The sequence below is a fragment of the Dermacentor albipictus genome, chromosome 3, assembly GCF_038994185.2.
Source record: "Dermacentor albipictus isolate Rhodes 1998 colony chromosome 3, USDA_Dalb.pri_finalv2, whole genome shotgun sequence".
Lineage (NCBI taxonomy): Eukaryota > Metazoa > Arthropoda > Arachnida > Ixodida > Ixodidae > Dermacentor > Dermacentor albipictus.
In genome coordinates, this window is record NC_091823.1 from 95,946,699 (window position 1) to 95,969,794 (window position 23,096).

The 23,096-nt window shown below is 41.8% G+C and overlaps 1 protein-coding gene across 1 annotated transcript in view; it reads left to right on the plus strand.

The window, feature by feature from the left end:
* Positions 1–22,753, plus strand: part of LOC135901296 (sialin-like) — a 52,998-nt gene extending 30,245 nt beyond the window's left edge. Inside the window, exons 9-10 of the mRNA XM_065431032.1 lie at positions 1,500–1,585; positions 5,805–22,753. Coding sequence (XP_065287104.1) covers positions 1,500–1,585; positions 5,805–6,068 — 350 coding nt within the window. The 3' untranslated portion in view covers positions 6,069–22,753. The remainder of the gene's footprint in view (positions 1–1,499; positions 1,586–5,804) is intronic.
* The last annotated feature ends 343 nt before the right edge of the window (positions 22,754–23,096 follow it).

Here is a 23,096-nt window from a genome sequence, read left to right on the forward strand (position 1 = left end):
TTTTTGATGATAGATGTCATGTGTTCAACTCCTTCACTGTTCACTAAGCTCTGCCTAGACAGATGCTGCCAGTAAAGGGGTTGCAATTGGAGAGTCACCCTAAACGTCAGGCGTGTGCATGCTGACTGAATTCAGGCCTGAATTATCTGGCGAATGCGAATTTTAAGATTGAAATAACGGAAGTTTTGTTCCATAGAAATGTACAGGCACCTGCTGGAACCTTCAGTTGTGGTCGAATTAACCGAGAAATTGAATTAACTGGAGTCGAATAAATGGAACTCTACTGTAATGGCTTTTTTACAATCAGTTTTGCTTCCCAGAAGGTTACTATGCTGTGATGTCATGATGCAGAAGGTAGTCGCATGGGAGCAGGACCCTGGCACGTTTTGACTCTTGGTCTGGCTCGTTTGGTCGCTTCCTATGCTGCTACTCATTGTGAAGGCTCATGTAACAGCATAGTAGATGACTGAGCAGCCGGAGCAAGTGTCAAAATCTTGCACTGTCCTGCTCTCACGTGACTACCTTCTGGATCATGACGTCATGATAGAGTAGACATGACACCGAAAATGGCTGTTAGCTGTTATTATATAAAGGGTGTCAGAGGCTTTCCAATAGTATCTTGGGATGCAGAGTTCCTGGGCTTTCATTTAGAAACACCATATAAGTACAGTACTGTAAACACTATACACCAACATTTCTAAACTCTGAAAAAGAAAAAAGTAATTTTACACCTGCTTCAAAGCCTTAAAAGGCCATACTTGGCAATTTATGAATTTATTTTGACTTCACAAATTGCTGCTCAACTGAGATCTTACTAGGATGTTTATCCAAGTATACACCCTACCCCTGCAAATTGTCAGCCAGATGCAATCAATAGTTCAGTAAAGGGCTAACTTAGGCCGGTTGTTACATCTTGCATCGAGAAAAGAGTAATAGCACAGGACACAGGACATAATGTCTGTCACGTTCTGATGTCCTGTGTCTTGTGCCATTATTCGTATTTGAAGCAACTCAGTTCTCTTACAACAAGCATTTAGACTCTTGACAAGCCCTGAGGTGAATTGCGATCAGTACAATTTGGGCATTATCTTGTGAATCTCTCATTTTCTGCAACTTTCACATTTCCCCGGCACATTCTCGAAAGTACGTACTCTGTTCATGCAAGCATTCTGCATGAAACACCCAATCTTAATTCAATCTTGCAACAATTTTTGATAGCCTCAATATGGGCACAGGCAAGCAATTACTGAAGGTAACATAACATTCCACAATTACACTAATTTACTACTATGCTTGCAACTTCGTCCACACACTGTTTATATCGCTGCTCATATTTCCTGCCAAATTCAGCGTGCTGCAACGTTTGGGTCTTCAGATTAGGTACCTATTTGTGCCTATGCTTCTGTGTTTATATGTCTCTCATTATGTTTATGGTTTACCGCACTTCTAGTTGCAGTAACTGCTTTGCTGCAAAAACACATGTATATTCCCACTTGCAGGTACTCTGATGGGAATGACGAATGCCTTTGCTAACTTCGCTGGCTTTCTGGCACCTCTCGCAGTTGGGAGCTTGACAAACAACAATGTGAGCCCTGCCTTCAATGTTATGTATGAATGGTTTACCTTTTGCCATTACCTGACACTTGAAGAATAAGGAACTTTGGTGCTCTGGCAATATTTTTTTTTATAATCTCAGTAAATCGGTTGTTTTAGATTTCTCTTTACCTCCAATCATGTGCAGCGTAGTTCAACTTGTGCACAAATGCAGAAATAATTTTAAATAAGCAGAACACACTACATCAAAACTGAAACTTGGCTCAGAAGTTCAGCGAGCTGCCTGTCGTTTAGTCGCTGGTGGCTTAAAGGAGGCATGTGCAGGGAATGGCAGCACTCTTGTTTGTTAGTTAACTATTGCTCCTTCTTATAATTCTGTCTATTGGCACCTGTATTGAATGCCCTTATTTGCACTTTACGAGTGGCACCCAATCTGCTCACATGCAAGCAGTGTTGTAGAGTGAAATAGTTGGGTTTTAGCTGACAGCTGTAACAGCTGTGACAGCTTTTTAGCTGACAGCTGTACCTGAATTCTATATTATTTTCTTGCTTTTCAAGTTTCTATCACTGGAAGAAAACAGGAATATGACTGTCATACTTAAAGAGTATTGTATATTAATCTACACTGACCTTATTTTGTGTTTCATTGTCCCTTTAACGAACAAACGAACACCTATTTATGAAAGCATGGTTTTGGTTTCATTTTGCTATTGCTGTTCTTGAATTCATTATTTTTCTGGTTCACCCTCAGTCAGTAGAAACTTGTTGACCTATCGTAATTGTTATATGATCAGGAGCAGGAAGGCAGTCTTCTGTTGGTGTTTTTATTTCTTGGGTACATTTCATTTTTTGCTAAGCTGAATAATTATGAAATGCTATCCTTATGAGCAAATACTGTTGAACTAGGTAACTTGCTGACTTGCAAGAATTGTCTATGTGGCATGGTTGTTGTATGAAACCCTGCTGAACACAGATTTATATGCAGTGGAACCTCATTGATACGATCCCATTACGTACGATTTTCCAGCGCCAACATTCATGATCGAGAACGCGAAAAAATGTCTTCAATACAGCTACAGTTATTTTTTACTGGTTCGTGCATTTCTGGAAAACACAGTCTTTAGGCACCAATGTGCCATAGATTGCCAAACTGCGATTATGTGATACGCTTTCTGGCTGCTAAGTCCCATATGAACAAGAAAAGGCACCAGGCACACTCAATTGAGAGCAGTAGCCACCCCCAGCACCATCTTCCCCGCAATACTTGCCTGCCTGTCTCGCATGAAGATGCTGCTGCTCGATAAGTTTCTCATGCTAGTACCAGCAAAACTCCTTTGGGTTGTCGCACACTGTAGTCACAGCTATCGCCGCCAACCTTACTGCGATAAGCATCTTCAGTTATCTGTCTCACAGAACGTGGGCTGTTGTGCCACTGGAAGCGTACTGCATGCTTTTAATAGGCAATAACGCAAATGAGTCACTGTTTCCTGCCGCATGCGGCACAAAGGCAGCGTCATGGATCATTCTGGCGGCATTGTAGGCATCGTATTCTAGCGTTACCCAATAGCTCAATTTCGTATTTATTTCCCATCGCAGTCTTAAAAAGCTAGGAAAATTATAATATACACCTCTGGTCACTTGTACCCTACCAGCTCGACGAATGTCCACACCCAGGCCAAATTGCAGGAGCGCAAGCAAAAGCATGCATTTCTGTAATTGCAGGAGGTCAAGCGAAAGCATGCCAAATCTGTAGGAAAAACAATACACATCTAGTGCCGTTCGAGCTCTGCCAGCTTGGCATCTCATGCTGCAGCGATTCGCACAACGCTTCGCCTTACGTAAATGTCATCTGTAGTTCTTTCAATATTTGTTAGCGGCTTCTGTTTTTTCGATTAGTATGTTTTTTATATCTTTTATAGGTTTTTATCGGTTGTATTTTGTGTGCATAGAGCAAGTAATGCCAGTGAGAGGTAGTGCTGTGAAAAAGTTATGGACTGTTTGTCTCCTGGTCTGATGCACATTGTATAGCTTTATTATCTTCATATGAAGGACCGTAAAACTGTGACAGTATTTTACTTACTAGGTGTCATTAGAACAACTGTAATTGCTTATAATATGTGATGATAGTATATTTGATTTCAGTATCTAATCATTTGGTGTATTTAAGGCGCCAGAGATAACATTAGATAGCATTAAGATATATATTGTTGCAAGTGTTGTTGAAAGTTTTTGAGGTGCACATTATATATCTAGGTTTCTTGACTTGCTAAACACTTGACACTGCATACCTCCCCCCCCCCTCCTAAAAAACTTCCTGATGGCCATCAAGTTGTTCAAAACCCTCGCTGCCTACTTCAGATATGTCCTCAATTAGGTAAATTATTCACTTTTATCCATGATTTTGTTGTTCCATGACTTTGTCCCAGTTATCCTGAACATTCACTGCAGGCCTACAAGTACCATACTCTTCTATCTCAATCACTTGTTTTTCTCAGGCCCCGTGGCCATGCCGACGAAGCCACCCGATCGGCACATGAAAGTGGTCAATGTGTTTTACCCAAGATTCCGCTTTTGCGAACAGACGCTGTGGCTGGGCTGTGATTGATGTTGCACGAATGTACATTGCCCCTGTGGTACTTAAACATTCTCACCATGTGTCGTTTACGTCCGTTGTCTCCGGATATACCACCACAACATGAACAGACTATGCTGTACCATCTGTGGCTAGGGGCCTCATTTACAAACTCTTACGCCTTCCTCATTGGTATGGCCAACACCACCATGTGCGACACATGCAGCTGTTATGAGACGCTTGCATATATTATCTGTGTCTGCCTGCACTATAGTGCCAAGAGACAAGTGATGTGCAGAGTGCTGGACCAATTGGACAATCATCAACTACCATAACTAAAACCTCTACGCCCGTGCGTCCAAAAAAACCTCTGCGCAGAAGGTTTTAGTTGCACTACAAATATTCCTGCAGTCTACGGGCCTTCACGATAGACTTCAGGAACACCGCCCCCTACCGCTCTATGGTGTGCACAATTTGTTCGTAATCGTCTTTCTTTCCCTCATCAAGTATGTGTTGCCCAATGGCAGATAGTTTTGTAAAGGTCAGCTTCGCCACACGTTTTTTAGTCAGTTTTTGCCGCAATACATATGTGTGATGCGGTAAAACATATGAACGCCGTGAAGGCAGTTTTAGCATTGTGTCCGGCTGCACCACGCAGGAAATTTTCGGCCCACTTGTCTTTTTAAAAAATCCGCCTGCCAGAATCGGGTAAATACTGTAATCAGACATTGTGAGCTAGGGTTATTGCTTGGAAATCCTTCTAGGGCCGACCGAAAATAGGCGTTTTCGATGGGAAATTGACGTGTGTTCAACACGTTCACTGTCCCATAAGCTCTGCCGAGACAAACACTGCCACTAAAGGAGTCGCCATTGTGGTCACCATAGGGGTCAGGTGTGTGCGTGCTTACTGAGGAAATTCAATTTATCCGGCAAAGGCAAATTTTGGGATCAAAATAATGAAAGTTTGCACCCTTAGAAATGCTTGGGTGCTGACTGGGGTCTCTGGCTGGGATCAAAGATTAACCAAAGACTCGAAATAACCGGAGTCGAATTAACGAAATTCTACTGTATGCTGCCAGTATTGCTTAACTTTCCTTATCCCATTGCTGGTTAATTACTGCCATATGCAGTGCAGTGCAGTGTGAGGCGAGTGCTGTAGTACTGCACTTATTTACCAACAGTAAAGGAGGAAAGGGACTCGCTCATGGTTCAACATCACCACAAGTCTTAGAGGCCACACATGATGGCATTGCGGTGTGTCCAATCTTGTATGGCCGTATGCTCTGACCCCACGTAGAGGCGATGCAGCGGAGAGGTTTGTTCCAGCTCACTCTTTCAGTGTGTTGCTCGTTTTGTTTGTCCTTTAACACAGATATATGGTACAAAGATAAAAACATTGTTGGACCCTATAGTAGCCAACATGGCTAGCTCCACCTGTCCCAATCTGCTTTTGATTCATGGCGCACTAAACGACATACCTACAGGTTTTGCATTTCCTAATCTTTGCTGAAAGGTGGGAACGGGCAGTGAGGGAAGTGTTTAGATGAATTGACAGAGAGTAAACCAGATTAGTGTACAGTGTGGTAAAGACAGCTGTTGGCTGTCTGCTGGAAAAAAAATATTTCTGCCCAGATGGTGATAATTTGCAATGCCGTCGTCTCACGCGGGGCTTCTGCAGGAGACAATCGCACAGTGGAGCATCGTTTTCTACATCGCTGCCGGCGTGTACGTCTTCACGGGCCTCGTCTTCCTACTCTTCGGCTCGGCTGAGCTGCAGCCTTGGGGGCTGTATGCACAGACGTGTGGTGGCAACTTTGCGGGGCCTTTGGGAACTCTAGGGACAGGAAATCTGTCGGCCGACACCCCTTACCAGGCCACGCACGACGACGGCACGCCGGAGAGTCCCAAGTCTGATGATGCTTTCCCCACTGAAGCATATTGATGTGCTCGGTACTGCAGATGAGGTGATTGTGTCTGTCTCCATCTCACCATAACTTGGCAAGCAGGAAAAGGCTGCGTGCCAGAACCTCACAATGTAGGTGGAACAAAGGCCTTCACATTTTGATGTAGCTCGCAAAACCTTGAATGTTTTTTAAAGAGAGAGCTAACATGCATTAAAGCATTTTTGCTTTTAGCTGCCGTCAAGCTAATGTGCTTCTATAAAATGCTTGATTTAAGGTATCCTGGGTTAGATATCTTCGAGCCGCAAGCTTAATATTTTAAGATACCAAGGTTGAGCATATGACTGCCTGGCTCAAGGGACAGCTGCTAGACACTGCGTCTATAGTTATAGCCACTGAATCTCAAATTTCGCTAGCATCCACATCAGTACACAATGTGTAACATAGCCGCTTAAGGAGTGCTTTCTAAACAGTGACTTAGCCTTACCAGGAGTACTAAAGCAGCTATATGCATGGAGCATAAAGTCATCTCCTGCTTTACTCTTGCACCCGCCACAGTGGCTCTATGGTTATGGCATACTTCTGACAGAGCCCAAGGTTGTGGGTTGGATGCCTGTGGGTTCCTTCCGAGCGAATGCAAGAGCACTGGTGTATTGAGATTTGGGTACACATTAAACATCCCCATGTGATTTATTAGTGAACCTCCTTTTGCAGAGTGTCTCGTGGCCCAGATTTAGTTTTGGGACATTATTGTTAGGCAAGTTACACTGTTATTAGGTAAATTTGGTTCATTACATTAGGTAAATTACTGGTACATGTCTGGTACATGTCTGGTACATGTCTGGGCTGTATGGTACATGACACACTGCAGCCATAGTGGCAGCCATGTTGCCAACTACTGTGGTCTCATTGATCCATTTAGCTTGTAGCTTTAGCATTTTGTGTGGTGGCTCAGTGGCTGTGGTATTTGGATGTTGAGCATGGGGTTACATGATTGAACCTCGGCAGCAGCAGCTGCATTATGAGTATGGCATGCAAAAACGCTCGTGTACCTTGCTTTGGGTCTATGTTAAAGAATGCCTAAGCGATTAAAATTTATCTGTATCTCTCCACTGCAGGATCTTCCATAGCCACTGTTATCTCCTTGGGATGCCCTTTGTGATCGATGAGCTGGTCACTGATGCCTTAGTGTTTTGCCAAGTCATGGTGAGATTGAAGCATACACATTCCAAAATGCAAACAAACCCCAATCCAGCCGAACCCAGTTGTATGGCTTATGCACGAAATGTAGTTCGTTATATCAGATAATTTGATGCACCAAAATTCACCTATAACGAATTTTAGTAAACTTTTGTGATGTGTTCATTACGCACACATTCATGTTTCCCAGTGGAGAAAAGAAGCAAGGAACGAATTCAATTTATTGACAGCAAAACTACCCTTAGTCTGCTGTGCCAAGCACCGGACCAAGCTGGGTCATCATGAGGAAAAATGTTTGTGAGGGCTTCTTATAGACTTATGACATCTCACATGTATGCCTGAAAAAGAAAAAAGCAAAAAAAACGAGAGAAAGAAATGGACGACAGCTCTCCCAAAACACTGCGTTTGCGCCAAGCCAGCAACATTATGGTGCTGGCAGCGGATTCGCCAAGTTTGTTATATCCAATGTCTAGTTTGTTATGAGGAAGTTATTTCACATCAGTGTTGTTCAGTTAGTTGAGTGAGTGCAACATGCAGAATACTTCATTTTACCCAAGTTCTTTATACTGTGGTTCGACTGGGCTCGATTTTCTTATGGCACCTAATGCTTCTAGATTGTGCTACCAGACTTGTTATGCAAACCCTATTTATACCCAAGACTTGATGCATTACCTTTATTGACCTGATGCGATAAGCCAATGTTACTTGCTGTTGTGAATAACTTCTTCTTGGGTGAGTTGGTGTTTACTTAACATGTTGCTTTCTAGAGTAAAAAACTCGAAGAAAAGAAGACAGCGAGAGGCGAAAGGAAAAGAAAGACAAGCGCTACTTACGACTGTTTATTCCGGAAAACAGAGCATCCCGTATATACACAAAAATGCACATGCGCAAATGCATAAAACAAGCAAAGGACATCAGTCAGCGGAAGGCATTGTTATCCATTTTATATGCCAAGCAATCTGAATTCTGAATCGTAAAGCATAACAGAATTTTGACTCACGCAAGCCAGACCGATGCTATGGATATGGAAGGCTTCCAACAGTTCACGTGTGATTTTGTTTTTGCTTCTGCCTAGGATCCTGACATCAAAAAACAGTGGGTCACAGTCGGGACAAGACCTACGATGCGCAGACAGGTGTGCAGTCGTATCTTTCTTTAAAATATTTACGTGCTCTCTTATTCGGTCGTTGATGCAACGTGCAGTTTGCCCAATGTAGCACTTGCCACAGCTGAGTGGCGTCAGGTAAAGCACTCCTGTGGAGCAATGCACGTAACGCTTAATGTGCTGTACTGTACACCTGTTCGTAGCGCCACCCGTGATTTGGGGGCAGAGACTGGCCAGCTTGTTTGGGGCGGAGATGACCACAGGTACTCCATACCTGTTCGTCACTTTCTTGAGATTGTGGCTAACCCTGTGAAGGTACGGGACGCTCTGTTTTTTGGAATAAACAGTTGTAAGTAGCGCTCATCTTTCCTTTCCGTTCACCTCTCACTGTCTTCTTTTTTTCAAGTTTCTTGCGCTAAAAAGCAACATTTTGCTGCTGTGACTCTGTGCTTTGAATACTTGCATCCTATACCAACCTCAGGTCAGTGGCACCTTATTTATGCCTCCGGATGCTTCATTTTCATCAGGTAACATTCCAAAAGTTTTCAGCTATGTTAAGGAAACTGCGTGTAGTCTTAGTAAATGCTTGATGCCCCTGAGCCCTTTAATCACCTTGGGAGCAATTCCCTAGGCCATTAACTTATTTTTGAATTATTGGTGTGTAACGAGTACTTCAGTTTAGAAACTTGCTGCATATTCATTCAGTAGCTGGAGTTTAGAGGCGGAACTGCCTTTGCAGTCTCACTCTTAAAGACTGAATTTTGCTGTAGCATTTATAATTTTTTTTTCTGTCGGAACACTCAATCACACATGGATGATTCTTTAGACAGAAACTATGCGAGACACTGTTTTTGTTTGCTTGAGTATCATTGACCAACAGACTTTTGACTGATATCTATATATGCGAGCATCCTGAGCATATGCCGATTTTGCCGTGGCAGCATATGCTCGAAATATATAGGATAAAGTCGCAGTGCAGGAAAGTTAATGTATATTCATCTTTTGTGTTGAAGTTCGCACAAAACATGACGTACGACGGTCTGTAAGTTTGAGTCTAAAGGTGTTTACAAGCTATGCGATCAAATGTTTTAAGGCCATGTACCACAAAAGCGACAGAATATCTAAGAAAAATAGTTGTAAGCACAGGACAGATTCAGTCCAAACTGACGTATACTTGCTGTGTGGCTTGTCTGATAGGCATGCACTGCACACTTGTAATGCAAAGTGAACTTCAATTCTTGACATGTAGAACAAGCAACGTTGATTTTATGTGCCGTCACACTGATGTTTGGCACCATAAGCCTGGGACAACGTAACGACTCTATTCCAATTCTATTCCAATTCTATTCCAATTCTGTTCCAATTTTATTCCTTTTCACACTGGTCAGAGCTGTGCTCCACCCGCATTATCGACGAGATCAGCTGGTTGTGAACGGTGTGTGATAAGAAAGAAAATAGAAATGTGCAGAGTTGCTACATTACATCACGTCATGCTTTTCTCTGGCACTGCATAAGCTTATGGTACATGACTGATAGGCTTAAATTGAAGGAAGCAGCTTTGATAGCAGTGATTTGAATGCGCTTGCAGTAAGGACATAGATGTGTGCCAGATTTAATGAAAGGCACCTTCCAACCATGTAACGTTCGATGAAATAGCAGTACGCTCGACTGCAAGTTGTCGGCATGTAGCACTTTAGTATGGTAAATATCACGTGCAGCTTTTAGTGGGATGAGCAGGCCTCAGTTTGTACGATGCTGCAGTTTCCTTTGTTTCTTTCACACCAACTGCTTTGGTGACTTAGTAGCTGCAGTGTGCTGCTGTGGACCATGAATTTGCAGGTTTGATTCCCAGCCATGGCAGCCACATACAGTTTTTGACATGGTACAAAAAAAAAATGCCCATTTAAATTATAGTAGGCGGTCATTACTAAACCAGCAGCGGTACTCTTTTGCGATCACTTTCACAAAATTTCATGTCACTCGGCAGCAGATGTGTTGGCATCTATACAACCATCAGCGCTTCTTGGACATTGCCGGGAACCCATACATGTTCAGTGCCGAGTCTTGCAAAATACGATGAAGATGCTCATATCCTAAATTATTATAATTCAAAAGTACCGCCTCAGCATTCCTCGCTGTGAAGTCCCTTGCAGAACAGGCATTACTTCAGGACATTTCATTAAACCAACTTGTCTCTTGTTTTCTGTTGCGCTAATCCAGCAGCAATTTATGAACTATCAGAGACGCAGTGTTCAGTTAATATAGCCGCCAAATAAACCTAATGGACACTGAAAGCCAACACTGAAGGCTATAATTGTCTGTTGGCTTGGCCAGTTACTGAGCAAGCTGGTCACTAATTTCTGAAAAAAAAGTAGGGCTTCTATTAAAGCCACAGGAGGCAAGGGAACATGGCTATCCTATCTTCTCCTGTGCCCTTTCCTGAAGCGCACATACATGTGAATAATTTTATTGTTCAAGTTTGTTCTTAAGCCTTCTAAGGTGTTGCGGGTCGTGCTCGGGCATTTAATTGTACGTATAATGAAAAAGTCTGTGAGTGATAGGCCTAGGCCAACTTTGATGGCTTTGCATATGGTGAACGGGTATTTGTTTAGTGCAGAAGTGCAGAAGTGTGGAATTATGTTTTATGTGTAAAATCTTCCAATAGTTCCCCGTCAGAACATGGTACACAACTCATGTCACTAGCATGCTGTTGAATCAGTGAGGAAGATTTCATGTGGAAAATGGTTTCACGCATGCCGTTTCTGTGGAATCTGTTTCTCTGCCATCTGAACAGTACAGCTAAGTGAACAATTGCTAGCCATTCATCTGCTATGTGCAATCGACTGATTCTTTAACAGTACTGTGCGAGCGTATACCGGTCAACGCCTCAACTGTGCGAAGCAACGAGGTCAGCAAGAGCGAGCATGCGCGCAAGAGCACTGCCACTCGAAGTGCACGCTTTGTCTGCTAGGCTCTTCCCACAGGCATGAAACCGCCCCTGTCATGATTAACTCAGGGGAAACTTCTCTGTTTATTGAAGACAGCAAGCGTACGGGAACCTGGATGTGTTTTTTTAAACATATGCCGCCGTAGTCCAGATGCACCATAAGAGAAAGAACAAGGTTTGCAAAAAAATATAATACAGTTGCATTGCTGCTTTGCACATTTTGTTATTTTCACATTATTATCCTGTGCATTTGCACTAGAGAAGCACAGGCTAAAAAAAAGAAGGAATAAAAAAGTCGCAAGCAAGGGGCACACGCTTTTGCTATCTCCAATAAGCCGGGAAGCTTGCACCGAATTATTCATGCGATGGGCTGTGTCGTGCTGGTAGGAAGAGCCCAGCAGATGAAACTTGCGCTTCAAGTGAACTTAGTGTCGCTCAAAGCGCCACTCTTGGCTCTTAGCTCTTATCTTGTCGCTTCGCGTCGTTAGAAGACCCTGTCTGGTTGGCCAGTCAACACTCGCGCTGTACGGTTGAAGAATCAGTTGACTGTGCCTTTCTTTTCCTTTCCTCAACCTTATGCCTCAAATGCTAGTTGAATTAACTGACTTTGCAGTTTCCTTAAGTCCGATTCATTTTCTTCCATAACTAATTTACCATGGCTTTCTCAACACTTTTCTGTCAGTATCTGCAATGAAACAAACATCTCTGCTTGCCCATATTTGAATACTCAGGGCTCCTTTAGTGTACCTAGCCTGTATTGCTTCGAGGCACCCTAAAGATTTCTGATCAGGCGTCGCCTAGCTTCATCAATTGCCCAGTCGTGTCTGAGTTGTGCTATTTTTTTTTCACCTGTGTTGCCACACAGTATAATGTCATGCCATGTGGCAGTAGTATAGTCGGGTGTAATTTTGAGCTTGTCTAACTTGAGATGTGGTGGGCAACTTAAGTACTGTCTAATTTTATTTAAAACATTTACTGCTGATTCAAGAAAAAGGTCCTAATGTGAATGTTCTGCTGTGGCCAATTTTGTTAAAATTCAAAGCCTGGATATGGGCGCTACATTCACCAGGCATGCAGAAGTCAAAATTCTTTGTAACCTGAAGGCTGTACAGTGCAATTGTGAGTACGTACTAGTATTGTTATAGGCAGTCTATGTCGCTGTCATTCTTTCCCCGAGTTATTTCTAAACAGTTGCGTTATCTAATCATCAGTGGGAAAGCTTCAGTGTGCAATATATAGTCTGCTTTAAATGTTGTGTTTATTTTGTTTTGTGATGTTCTTGTTGTTGTGCACTGTCCTGTACCTGTATGTCCACCTTAATGGACTGTTGAAGATGTTGCCAAATGCCAAGTTCCTACCATGTTTGTGTTGCACATAGACCTTTCTGCATTATTCTGTACACAAATTTTGCATATGTAAGTGTTTGTGCATGGCAAAGGCAGCGACATGTCAGTGTACTTGTGGATGAACTGTGGATTCTAGCCACGTCTCTGCAACATAGATTGATGAGGGAGATCTTATTTTGAGTATTCTAGACTGTCTCATCTGTGGTAAAGTTTACTTGCATACAGTTGTGGACAACATTTTCTGGCTATAAAGACAAACTGCAGAACCAAAGTTCATCCATCCTGCTGCTGCTGCTAAGAAAAGCTCTGCAATTTTATTTACTCTTCCAATATGAGGAACTCAAAACATAATTGCTTTACTCACCACAGCATGCAATGTTGAAATATGGAGAGAGATTTAGTATTTACGAGTTGGTAAGACATTTTATTTAATTGTTTAGCTTTGCTCTTGTGAGTTCTGTCACATGTGAGACTTTCACACATTTTATGCATCCTCTAAAACCAAAATGGCATCCACTTCACCTGGCAGCCGTCCTTCATCTGTTGGCCTGCCAGCCAACTCAATATTGTCTCTGAGACATGTGAAGAGTTTCTGTAACAAATGTTGGACATGACGGGGGAAACAAATGGTGTGCAACATTTATGCTGATTTAATGGTGGCTGTCTTTTACCAAAGTAAGCAAACCACACAAAATTGGAGACATCGAAGGTGGCAACCATGTCACCCAAACTAATTTGCACAGCAATTAATGTGCAGAACCACCACCTCCAAAGCTTCATCAACACAGCCTTCATGGCCAGGAAAGGGTTGTCCGTGAGAACGGCTGTAATGATTATATCTAGCATTATTAGATTATTACTATTGTGTTAGTTGTAATGTAATTCATGCTGTAACAACCTGTTGGTGTTACTGGGAATCTGCCTTACTGCTCTGGCTGCATTACTGTTATAACTGAGGCAGAAATGGGGAATGCTGAACAACTTAATGTGTGAAAAATGTGCACTTTAGAGGAGCTCTTGTTTGCACATGTGTAGTCTTCAGTGCTCATCATAGCAGACTACTGGTGCCACAAGAAAATGTTGCATGTGCATTATGTAATATTGCACATTTTGTACAGCATAGGGTCAAAATGTGTGCAGAACAAAATGATAAGAGTGTGTGGTTGTAGCAGTGTGTGGCCGCAGTCAAACTGTCAGCCAGAGTAGCAAGGGGAACACCCCAGAACTGGCCCTTTTCACAGCGGCACTTGAACAAGTTAGTTTTATACTTGGCTCAATCAAAACTCTGGTAGGCTTTGTCTAGCCAGGCTTTTAGTTCCTGTCTAGCAGAATGAGCTTCAAGGTCAAGGTCAAGCATTGTTTTCATATGCACAGCATTCCACTGTAACTGGGCCCAGCCATATTGGCAAGTTTCAGCCAGTTATTTTTATATGGTTGTTGTTGAAGGATTTGATTCTCTGTTGGCTGCAGCTGTCATTCTTGATGGAATAGAATGGTGATGCAAAACACCCACGCTGTGGAGCTGTGTTGACATGATGTGGCAAACGTTTCAAAAGCTTGAGAGCTGTTGCACTGTTTATCTTGGCACGGAAAATTGTGTTGCGGGTTTACACCATTTGCAGCATGTTATCATTAATGCTTGAAACTAAGATCTGTTTGTTTCTGGGTTATCTTCAGGCTGTATTGTGATTAAGTATTGCTGCCTGAGATTTTGTCATTTGAATAATCTAGCATCGTGCAGCTCAACTTTTGTGGAACCTTCTCCTCTCAATTAAGGCATGCCATATGTTTAAATGCACAACCGTCGCAGTTCCTAGTGTGCTTTCTTTTTCTCTCGTTATGCATCATTACTCGGAGATTTTACTAAGAGTGTTTATTCGTAAGAAAGCTTACCTTATTTTTTGCTTAAGCCAGCTTTTTTTTTATAAAGAATGAGAATGCTCCTTGTACCCCATGTGGTATTCATTGTTTTCTGTTGTGCCGCTGTTTAAGTTGCTCCACGTCAAACTGGTGGGAAAATGTGTTATGTAGTGTAGTCGGTATTTTAGTTGAATAATATTTGACTTTGGAAGTTGTGTGTTGTAAAAATTGTCGTAACCTAGCTCTGTGTTTGATACATAAGAGGCCCAATTATTTAATCTAAAGATGTTATGACATCACAAAAATGAATTGCATAAGTAAAACTTGCTCGCTTTTAGGATACTGCACTGTGGACCACTTGACAAAGCAACATGTACTTCTTGCTTATGGGGCTTATGTTTTTGTCACACGCACATGTTTGCCTGGAACTACCAGTAGATGTGCACATCACCATGACATAATTTGGCAGTGCTTAGATGTGCAACTGGCATTGTCAAAGTAAGCGCATGTAGCTTTTCGCTGAATTAACACCAAGAGAGTGACTGTGTAATGTTGAATCTACAGCCTCGTTGAAGAAGCCGGAGCATATTTTCGTACATGCTTTTTCGATGGGTCAAAATCCTGTACTCAAAGTACAACCATTTCATGACCAATGTTGCTATGGCAATCATATATTAATATGATTTTGTCTTTTAGTCTGACATTAGCATGTATTTCGTGATATTTACCACATTCTCATGTCTTTTATCATGTTGTCTACTTTACAAGTAATTGTTGCATGCAGACCCCACTTATTTTACTTTGTAAATAGCTTAGAATTGCATGGTAACGCACCTTATTGTTACTTATAACTCCATCTTCATTTTTTGTCATGCTTTTAACTTCTATGATAAAGATGAAAGTGAAAAGAGAAACTTTCGTGTTTTTGTTTTTCTCTTTGGTAAGCTGTAAAGAGATTTGGCATGCTATTTTTATTATTTATAAAAAATGTGTTTTGCAAGCGCATGCTGTCAGATGCTGCTGGAGCTACGTGCACATCTTGACGCATTGCTTAATATTTTGTAAGTGCACGCACCCTACAATTTTGATGCACTTGTATTCTAGTATTATGTTACAGGCTGCTGTTACATGTCTATGCTTACTGAGTGGAAGTTTTCTTTTTTCATCAGTTATGACAGCATAAATGCCAGTAGTACTGTAATGGTTGTGCGGTAAGCCCACGATGCAGACATTTACGGTGTCTTACCGTTTATGACTATTTATGCATCACTTCTAAGTACGCAGATTATTTCTGGCTGGGCACCCATTGGAAGAAATTTTTAAGAGTAATGTCTGTAGTTCTGTAAAGGATAATTCTGTAAGAAATTTGCACTAGGGTAATTTAACCATATATATGGACCCTTTAGCACTCCATTATTTATGAAGAGACAGAGAAGGGCATGACAGACATAATGGCAGTGCTAGAACATGGTTAGAAGCCTGAAAACGCACATGTTACCTAGTGTGGCCATGCACAGAAGCTGCATTTTGTCACCTGTTCACCTATTGATGGTGTAAAGTTGAGTTCAGTACACATCTATGCTTTGAAAGGAGCATTATGGCTCCACAAATTTGCTCTTTATAGCAGCTGTAGTGCTAGAACAAACAGTACGACTGGAATAGATCTGTTTAGCATGATACTGCCTCCTGGCAACATTAGTAGAGCAGTTGTTAGCTGTGGCAGACTGTTTTATAACTCTAGTGGATCAAGAGCTGGTGGGGTTTGAGAAGTAGCGCAATAGAGTATTCCAACCCTATGTTATAACATGCTTTTTTGTCAGCACTGCTGCTAATTGGCCAGCATGTAACACAGGAAAAAAAGGTAACCCACAGCACACGGGCGTTACTGGTGGTGCAAGTTATCGTGCAACATTTAAAGCAAAGCACCGCTGTCAAGTTAAGATGTTTATAGTGAACCCACACACCCTGACCAAAGGTATTTATGCAGTACGCTGGCCAAATAGGAACATACTTTAGTTGAGGGAGCAAGTATATATAGCCTTTCCTACTGTAAAACTGCCAAATCCTCTCAAGCTGTTCCTTTCAGGGCCTCAACTTGGGCAAAGTGCTAGATGTGTAGTATATTGCATCAACAAGTGCGAGAAAACATCAATGTTGAAAAGACTATTTAAGGATGCTTTGCCTGGCATACATGCTTACAGCCCCTTGCATGTTAAAAGGTTGCTTTCTCATTGTGATGTATAAAGTGAACCGGTTCACTTATATCAATCATCAAATCCAGATAACTGGACACATCTTTATATTAAATTTTTGTGTCCTAAGGTAAGGAAAATGCAGAACAAGGTGGCAGGGATTGGATGTTGAGATTGGGATATTTGCTGGCATTGGGTGAATTCAGTTGTTGCACAGCAGAAGTAAGTGGAAAACTTGGGGAGAGGTCCTTGTGGCTGCAGCGAATGTAATCATTCTGAGAATGATGGTGATGTTTAAGGCCGCACAATGGATGGTTCTGCAGTAACAGTCCTTGTCCCAGTGTAGCAGTATCGCTGCCAGGATAACATTGTAGTATTGGAACTGGCCTGTTGTGGTACCGACAGTCCCAGGAACGGCAGGTTAATGCAGTGCTGCTTGGGCCAATATCTTGAGGTGTTCTAATCATGTGCTGATATTGTGCAGTGTTCATCATATTCATCAGCCAATCTCTGGCCACTTGTCGTGCCACCACAGTATATTCTAGGTCAGTCAACCAAAGGACCTTGCATTGTTTTCCGGCATAATGAATACATCAACTCAAACGTTCAAGCCAGGTGGGCGAAATGAATAGAATAATTTTGCATTCCATATGGAGTACTTCGTTTTCGGAAAAATGGCTGTTAAAACATAAGGTGTGCTTTAATGTTGTGGGATGTTTCACACTAATGTGGTAATGCTGTTGTTGAAGTAATGGGTGCATGACCAGCTGCTAAAGTACATTCTTGTCTTGCTTCAGCGCAACTCAGTTTGAGTATGAAGGGACAGGGACAGGTGACAGGATGAGCACTCATCCTGTCACCTGTCCCTGTGTCTTCATACTCAAACTGAGTTGCGCTAAAGTGGGACAAGAATATGATGCACCAACTCACCCATTCAGCAATACTTGTTAAAGTATAGCTCGTTATGTTCAGAACGAAGGGTACGGTGGCATTGGCTGTCGGTAGAGTGCTTAGATAAGAGCACAGCGCTGTGAAGGAACAGTTGCTGTTGCAAGACTGCTGTACTTCTGATGATCGAGTTTTCTTTTAAATGGTTAGTAGTCAAAGAGTCTTGTGGCCAAGGAATGTGTATTGACAGCTTATCTGTAGCATCTATGCATTCTTTGTAGAAGAATGTTTCCATTCACTTTGCTGTCATTAATAGCCTTTATGGAAAAAAACTAGTCGATATTACACTGATAACATTGTCTTACTATATTGAGTATCTTTATCTTAAAACTAAGGAAGCTTAATTGGGACGTGCAAATCGTGATTTGGGGGTTCTTGGCAGTAGGAAATGGTTGTAAGAAACAACCTTCGGCAATTTTAGGAGGGAGCTGATAGTAGCATGTGCTAGCTACAGACTACAGGAAAGAAGTAACGATTACAATTACAATTACGTCTTTCAAAAATGTAATCGATTACATTTACAAGTTACTGTTCCATGGAAGCATTTGATTCATTACTAAAATGTAATTGATTGCTTCAACTTTACTTTTCTCCCTTCTTTTATTAAAATTGCACAAATACAGTAAATAGAATGAGCTGGCTTGGCTATTTTATTGCATTCACTGCAGCCTTTCACGCATTGTTTATTCTCATTAAGGGTAGCCTTTCAAAATTTTCTTCGGTAATCTTCCCTTGTTTTCTTGTGATGACAGTGATACGGAAAACTCGCTCGATGTACATGCTGGAGAGAAGGGCTGTGTTGTAGCATATGGTCACCTTGCTCACAAGACGGTGGCTACTCATTGTTGTAATGCTAGTATCTGGGTCCTGTATGAATTGCAGCACTTCACTGTTACTGGGGTTAGGGAAAGGCACACCCAATGGGACCAGTGAGAAACTGAAAAATTATCCATAGCTGATTCCCTGGCATCGGTGCTTGAAGGGAGCCATTGCTGCATAGAAGTGCCATTTGACTTTGTCGGCCGACACCTGGTAAACTTCCACTTGGCATCCTTCATTCTTTTGCCATTTAGACTTAAAAGCCTAGGTAATTGTAATCAATGCCTACAAACATTCATGTTCCTTGAAAAGTTGGCCAAATCTGTAATGGAATTTAATATAATGCTGCATATTATCCAGTCCTAAGATATTGTGTGTGTCACAATCACAGGAATAAGCATATATGAGTCATGTATATATATCAAAGATATAGAAACATGTGCAGAAATCGTGGACTGCACTAAGGGAAAAAGAATTGAGCAGCAGGTCTTGCTGATCTGTGAAGACCACTTAAAAGTAATTCCACGACAGAGGAAACGACAGATTTATAAGAGAAAAAGTCAAGTCGGACTTCCAAGAGGGATCTGCAAATCTGCTAGCCTGACAGGCTCATGTGATCGAGACGAAGCTACAGTATGGTGATTATGGAAGGGAGATAGCCCATGTACATGTTTTCATTCATTTAATCACCGTAGTTTCCAGAAAATTCATGTGCTCAAAGCTGTGTCACCTGTTCTAGCTTGTTCTGTCAAAAATGTAACTGGTTACATTTGATTGGTTACAGAAAAAGAAGTATTTAAATTACAGTAAGCATCACCATGGGAACAAAGTAATTGTTAAGATGTTATTGATTGCAAGTAATTAATTACACATAATTTGTTACACACAACTCTGGATAGATATGATAACAGTAAACAAGAGCTCAAGTTTCTTCTGTGGTAAAAATGCAAAGGCATATGGTGAAATTTCATATGTGAAGAATAACACTGATTGTGTATAGTGAAGCGGTATATATGAAGCCTCAATAATTAGCTCCTTGACTATCGGAATTTTCGGAAAATATTTGATTATATAACACTTTCAGAATGATGATGTGAGCTTCCTATTTGAATGCCTCGTACATTATTATGCCTGGTCTTTATAGTAACTTCAATGCCATGCCTTTGCCGCCACAGTTCAGCCACACTTATTGCGGCAGGCAGCGTTGAACTTTTCTTCCAAAACTAGGAGGAGCTGTCATGGTTTCAGCATCATCTCTAATATATGCGCATTTCTGCGGTTTTGGCATTAAAACTATTATAAACACTTATCACGTATCTTTCAGGTCTGCTTACTAATGTGATGAACAATCACTGGTGCACTGATAAATTGATAATGTGTAAGTGAACTTGAGTGCAGCGCGTGGATTCATGTTGAGGGAAGTTAAATGTGTGTTGGTTGTATAAGCCCAAGTTTGCAAGCATACCATAAATATGAATGGAAAGCAAAGCTTGTGTAAGGTCAGAAACTGAAAGGGAGAGCTAGGAAATAAAAGTGCAGATTAAATTAGAAAACAGGAACATACAGTCTTCATCAGATGTTCTAAAGCAACTTAGCAAGTGACATCTGTTACTAGCATGCCCTCTTGCATGCCCAGAGCTCCCTAGTGTTCCCTAGAATGGGGAGCAGTTTCTCTCGATCTCCGGGATTTCGGTGCAACAGAAGTTCTACAAGGGACCTCAGTTTGCAGCACAATGTCAGGTCTGGTCATGCACACAGCAGCATAAAAAGCTTTGAGAAGAACAGTATGTTGTGTGTTTATATACATATATATATACAAATTTATGGAATTCCCTTACATATGCACAATTTTGATTTGTACATATACGAACAAAGCATATAGTAAAAGTATATTGCAAGTTGTATCCTGTGGAGAAGTTCTAACGAAGTTATCTAGAATTGTTGTGAAAATTGTCTGTGTGGCTTGCATTTGTTGCCAAGTTTGAGAGCTGTGAACTTTAAATCCTGTAGAAATTTCATTGCAACCCCATTGAGAATTCCTGCATTAAGGCAGCTTGTCATGCCCCGATTTTCGTTCATAGTTGCTGCATGTGCACTTGTGTCTGTGGTTGCTCACGCCATTTGCGACGTACTGCATTGCTTTCTTCCTAGCTTGTACATGTGCTAACTTTTATTTCTGAGGCTCTGATATTGTTGAAAACCCACCCTGTGTTTGCTGCAGGTTTGTTCTAGAGTTGGCTTGCAGGAATGAACATGATAGCTATGTGGTTAGTAGTTGCAAGACTGTATGAAAATCAGAGGCACCGCATTTGCATATGCTTACAAAATTAATTTTAACTGTCAAGTCTTTCTTTATGGAGTCAATTGGAACTCATTCGGTATTGAATATACATTGAATACTTTTTGGTATGAAGTCAGATGTACTTCTACAGGTCTCATTCAATAGAGTCAATTAAATTTCGTACAAATAAATTTCAATTCACCTTTGTATGGAGCATGTAAAAGACTACCAATGGTCTGCATGCACCAGCGCCATCTTTGCACTATCTTAATTGTTCGGATCCGCAAACTAGCAGTTCTCCTAAGCAGGGTGTCTTTTTTTTTTATCTGCACCACATTTTTTAAATATGCCTATGGCAGATAGCACAGTTCTAACCCTTGATCTAAATTACTCAATCAGGCGGCCATTACTTCTATGGGAAATCAAAATGTTCAGTTTAATAATAATGTAATTACACGAATTACCTTTTTAATTAATTACTTCATGGCACATATTTCAATCTACGAATTATGCCGCTGAGTTCGCACGTCAAATCCACTTGAAACAAATTTGGACAGCACCGGTTCCGTGACATTAATTTTTAAAGTGTCCTACGAAAAGCACTTCTGTGCTTCGATGCATTAAACAGCAATTTCTTAAAGAGTAACTGGAACACCAATGCATTGCGTCAGACACTTCGAAAGTTAACATCTCGGGACTGGTGTTGTCTAGAGAATTCGTTCCATGTGGATATGCCCTGTGAACCCGGCAGCTATAATTTGTAGATTGAAATATGTGTCAGAAACTAATTAATCAGAAAGTTAATTAACATAATTATGTTCATTATTCAGAGGAGCATTTCGATGTCTCCTAGAAGTAATGGCTGCCTCATCAAGCAGTTAGATCAAGGGTTAGAATTCTCCTATCTGCCATAGGCAATAATAAAAAATTTGGTGCAGCTAAAAAAAGGCTGTGGCTTAGGTAAGGTTAAGCCCAGGATGCGAAGCATACTAGCCTTTATTTTAGTTGTTGAACCACTGTTTAGCCTGGTGAACTGCTGTTGCTTGGCTATATTTGGTTCGGCTAGACGAAGAAACAACTCATGCATTACTTCTTCGCCTTCAAGAGTGGAACGCGACAGCGTTCCCGTCGACCCGCCAAGGGGTGTAAGACAATGGGCTACAGGGCAGCGACTACGCGCCCCGCATTGGACGCGGTGAGCGTCGAGCAAAACAGCGTTCGGCGCGGCAACGAAATGTGCGCCTGAGCAAGAGACGCACGCCTTAGAAACAGCTCGTTTCTAAGGCAACACCGCATTCACTAGAGGCGCTTTTGTACCGCTTTGAAGCATCGTACTCGTGGCTCAGTGGTAGCGTCTCCGTCCTGCACTCCGGAGACCCTGGTTCGATTCCCACCCAGCCCGTCTTGCAAGAGTTGAGCCAAAGCCACTTCTCCTCTGTCGTGACGTCACGGTGTCACGTGGTTTCATGGCGACACCGCCGCGCCTGAGGAGCTGGGTTGAGCTCTCGTAATATGCTTCGCATAAAAACAAAACACCATGTATGTGCACAAGGGTGCGGAGATGTTGCCCGTGCTGTAACACAATTTCATTCCACAGGAAATTATTCAAATAATGCGTCGCTTTGTCTTTCTTTTCATCAAACGGCAGACAATTGTGTTCCAAAATGCTGTAAAGTACATTGTTATAGAGGGCACATAAGCTCACGGCTTGTGCTATGGACATGCTCCAGCTTCGCATGCAGACAGAAGCGGTGTTAATGCATTGTGCTGGCTGTGCCATTTAACAGCAGTGCTGCTGCAAAGCTGTATGGTTTCAGACTATCCTCAGAGAGCAAACCACTCCTACCAGACGTTTGAATGTTTGCCCCAGCAATTGTCTTGACTACAAATTCTGGTTGGGCTTTTCAGATGCAAAGGTCTGTATTCCTGTCTCCCTTTCTTGTTGCTCACTTGCTGTTGGTTGGTTGTGTTTGTGCAGAATGTACGGCTCACTGCCTCATTAAAATGCTGCTCTTGTTTGCTGACGAATGTTAGCGTCTTTGTTTTTTGCACAGATACAAGCTAGTGTGGTAGCATAACCAAATGTTGCAAGTGTATTGCAACTGTGTATACATATGAAAACCACTGCTCCTTGCCTTGCAGTTTTTTTTTTTGCTTTAAGGTAAGAAAGGTAAGAGTGTAATATTATGTTACTGCGAAGCAATTAGTATATGGACATTCCAGGAAATTTTCGCCATCGCCGTTGGTGTAGCCGTGGCGATACTATAGTGCACCATATGGTTTGGCTTCGAGGTTGAGCCGAGAAGGATGGTGGCTTGATGCACACTGTCCTCCCACGTGCCCAGTGTTGGAGGTCACATGATGAAGTGCG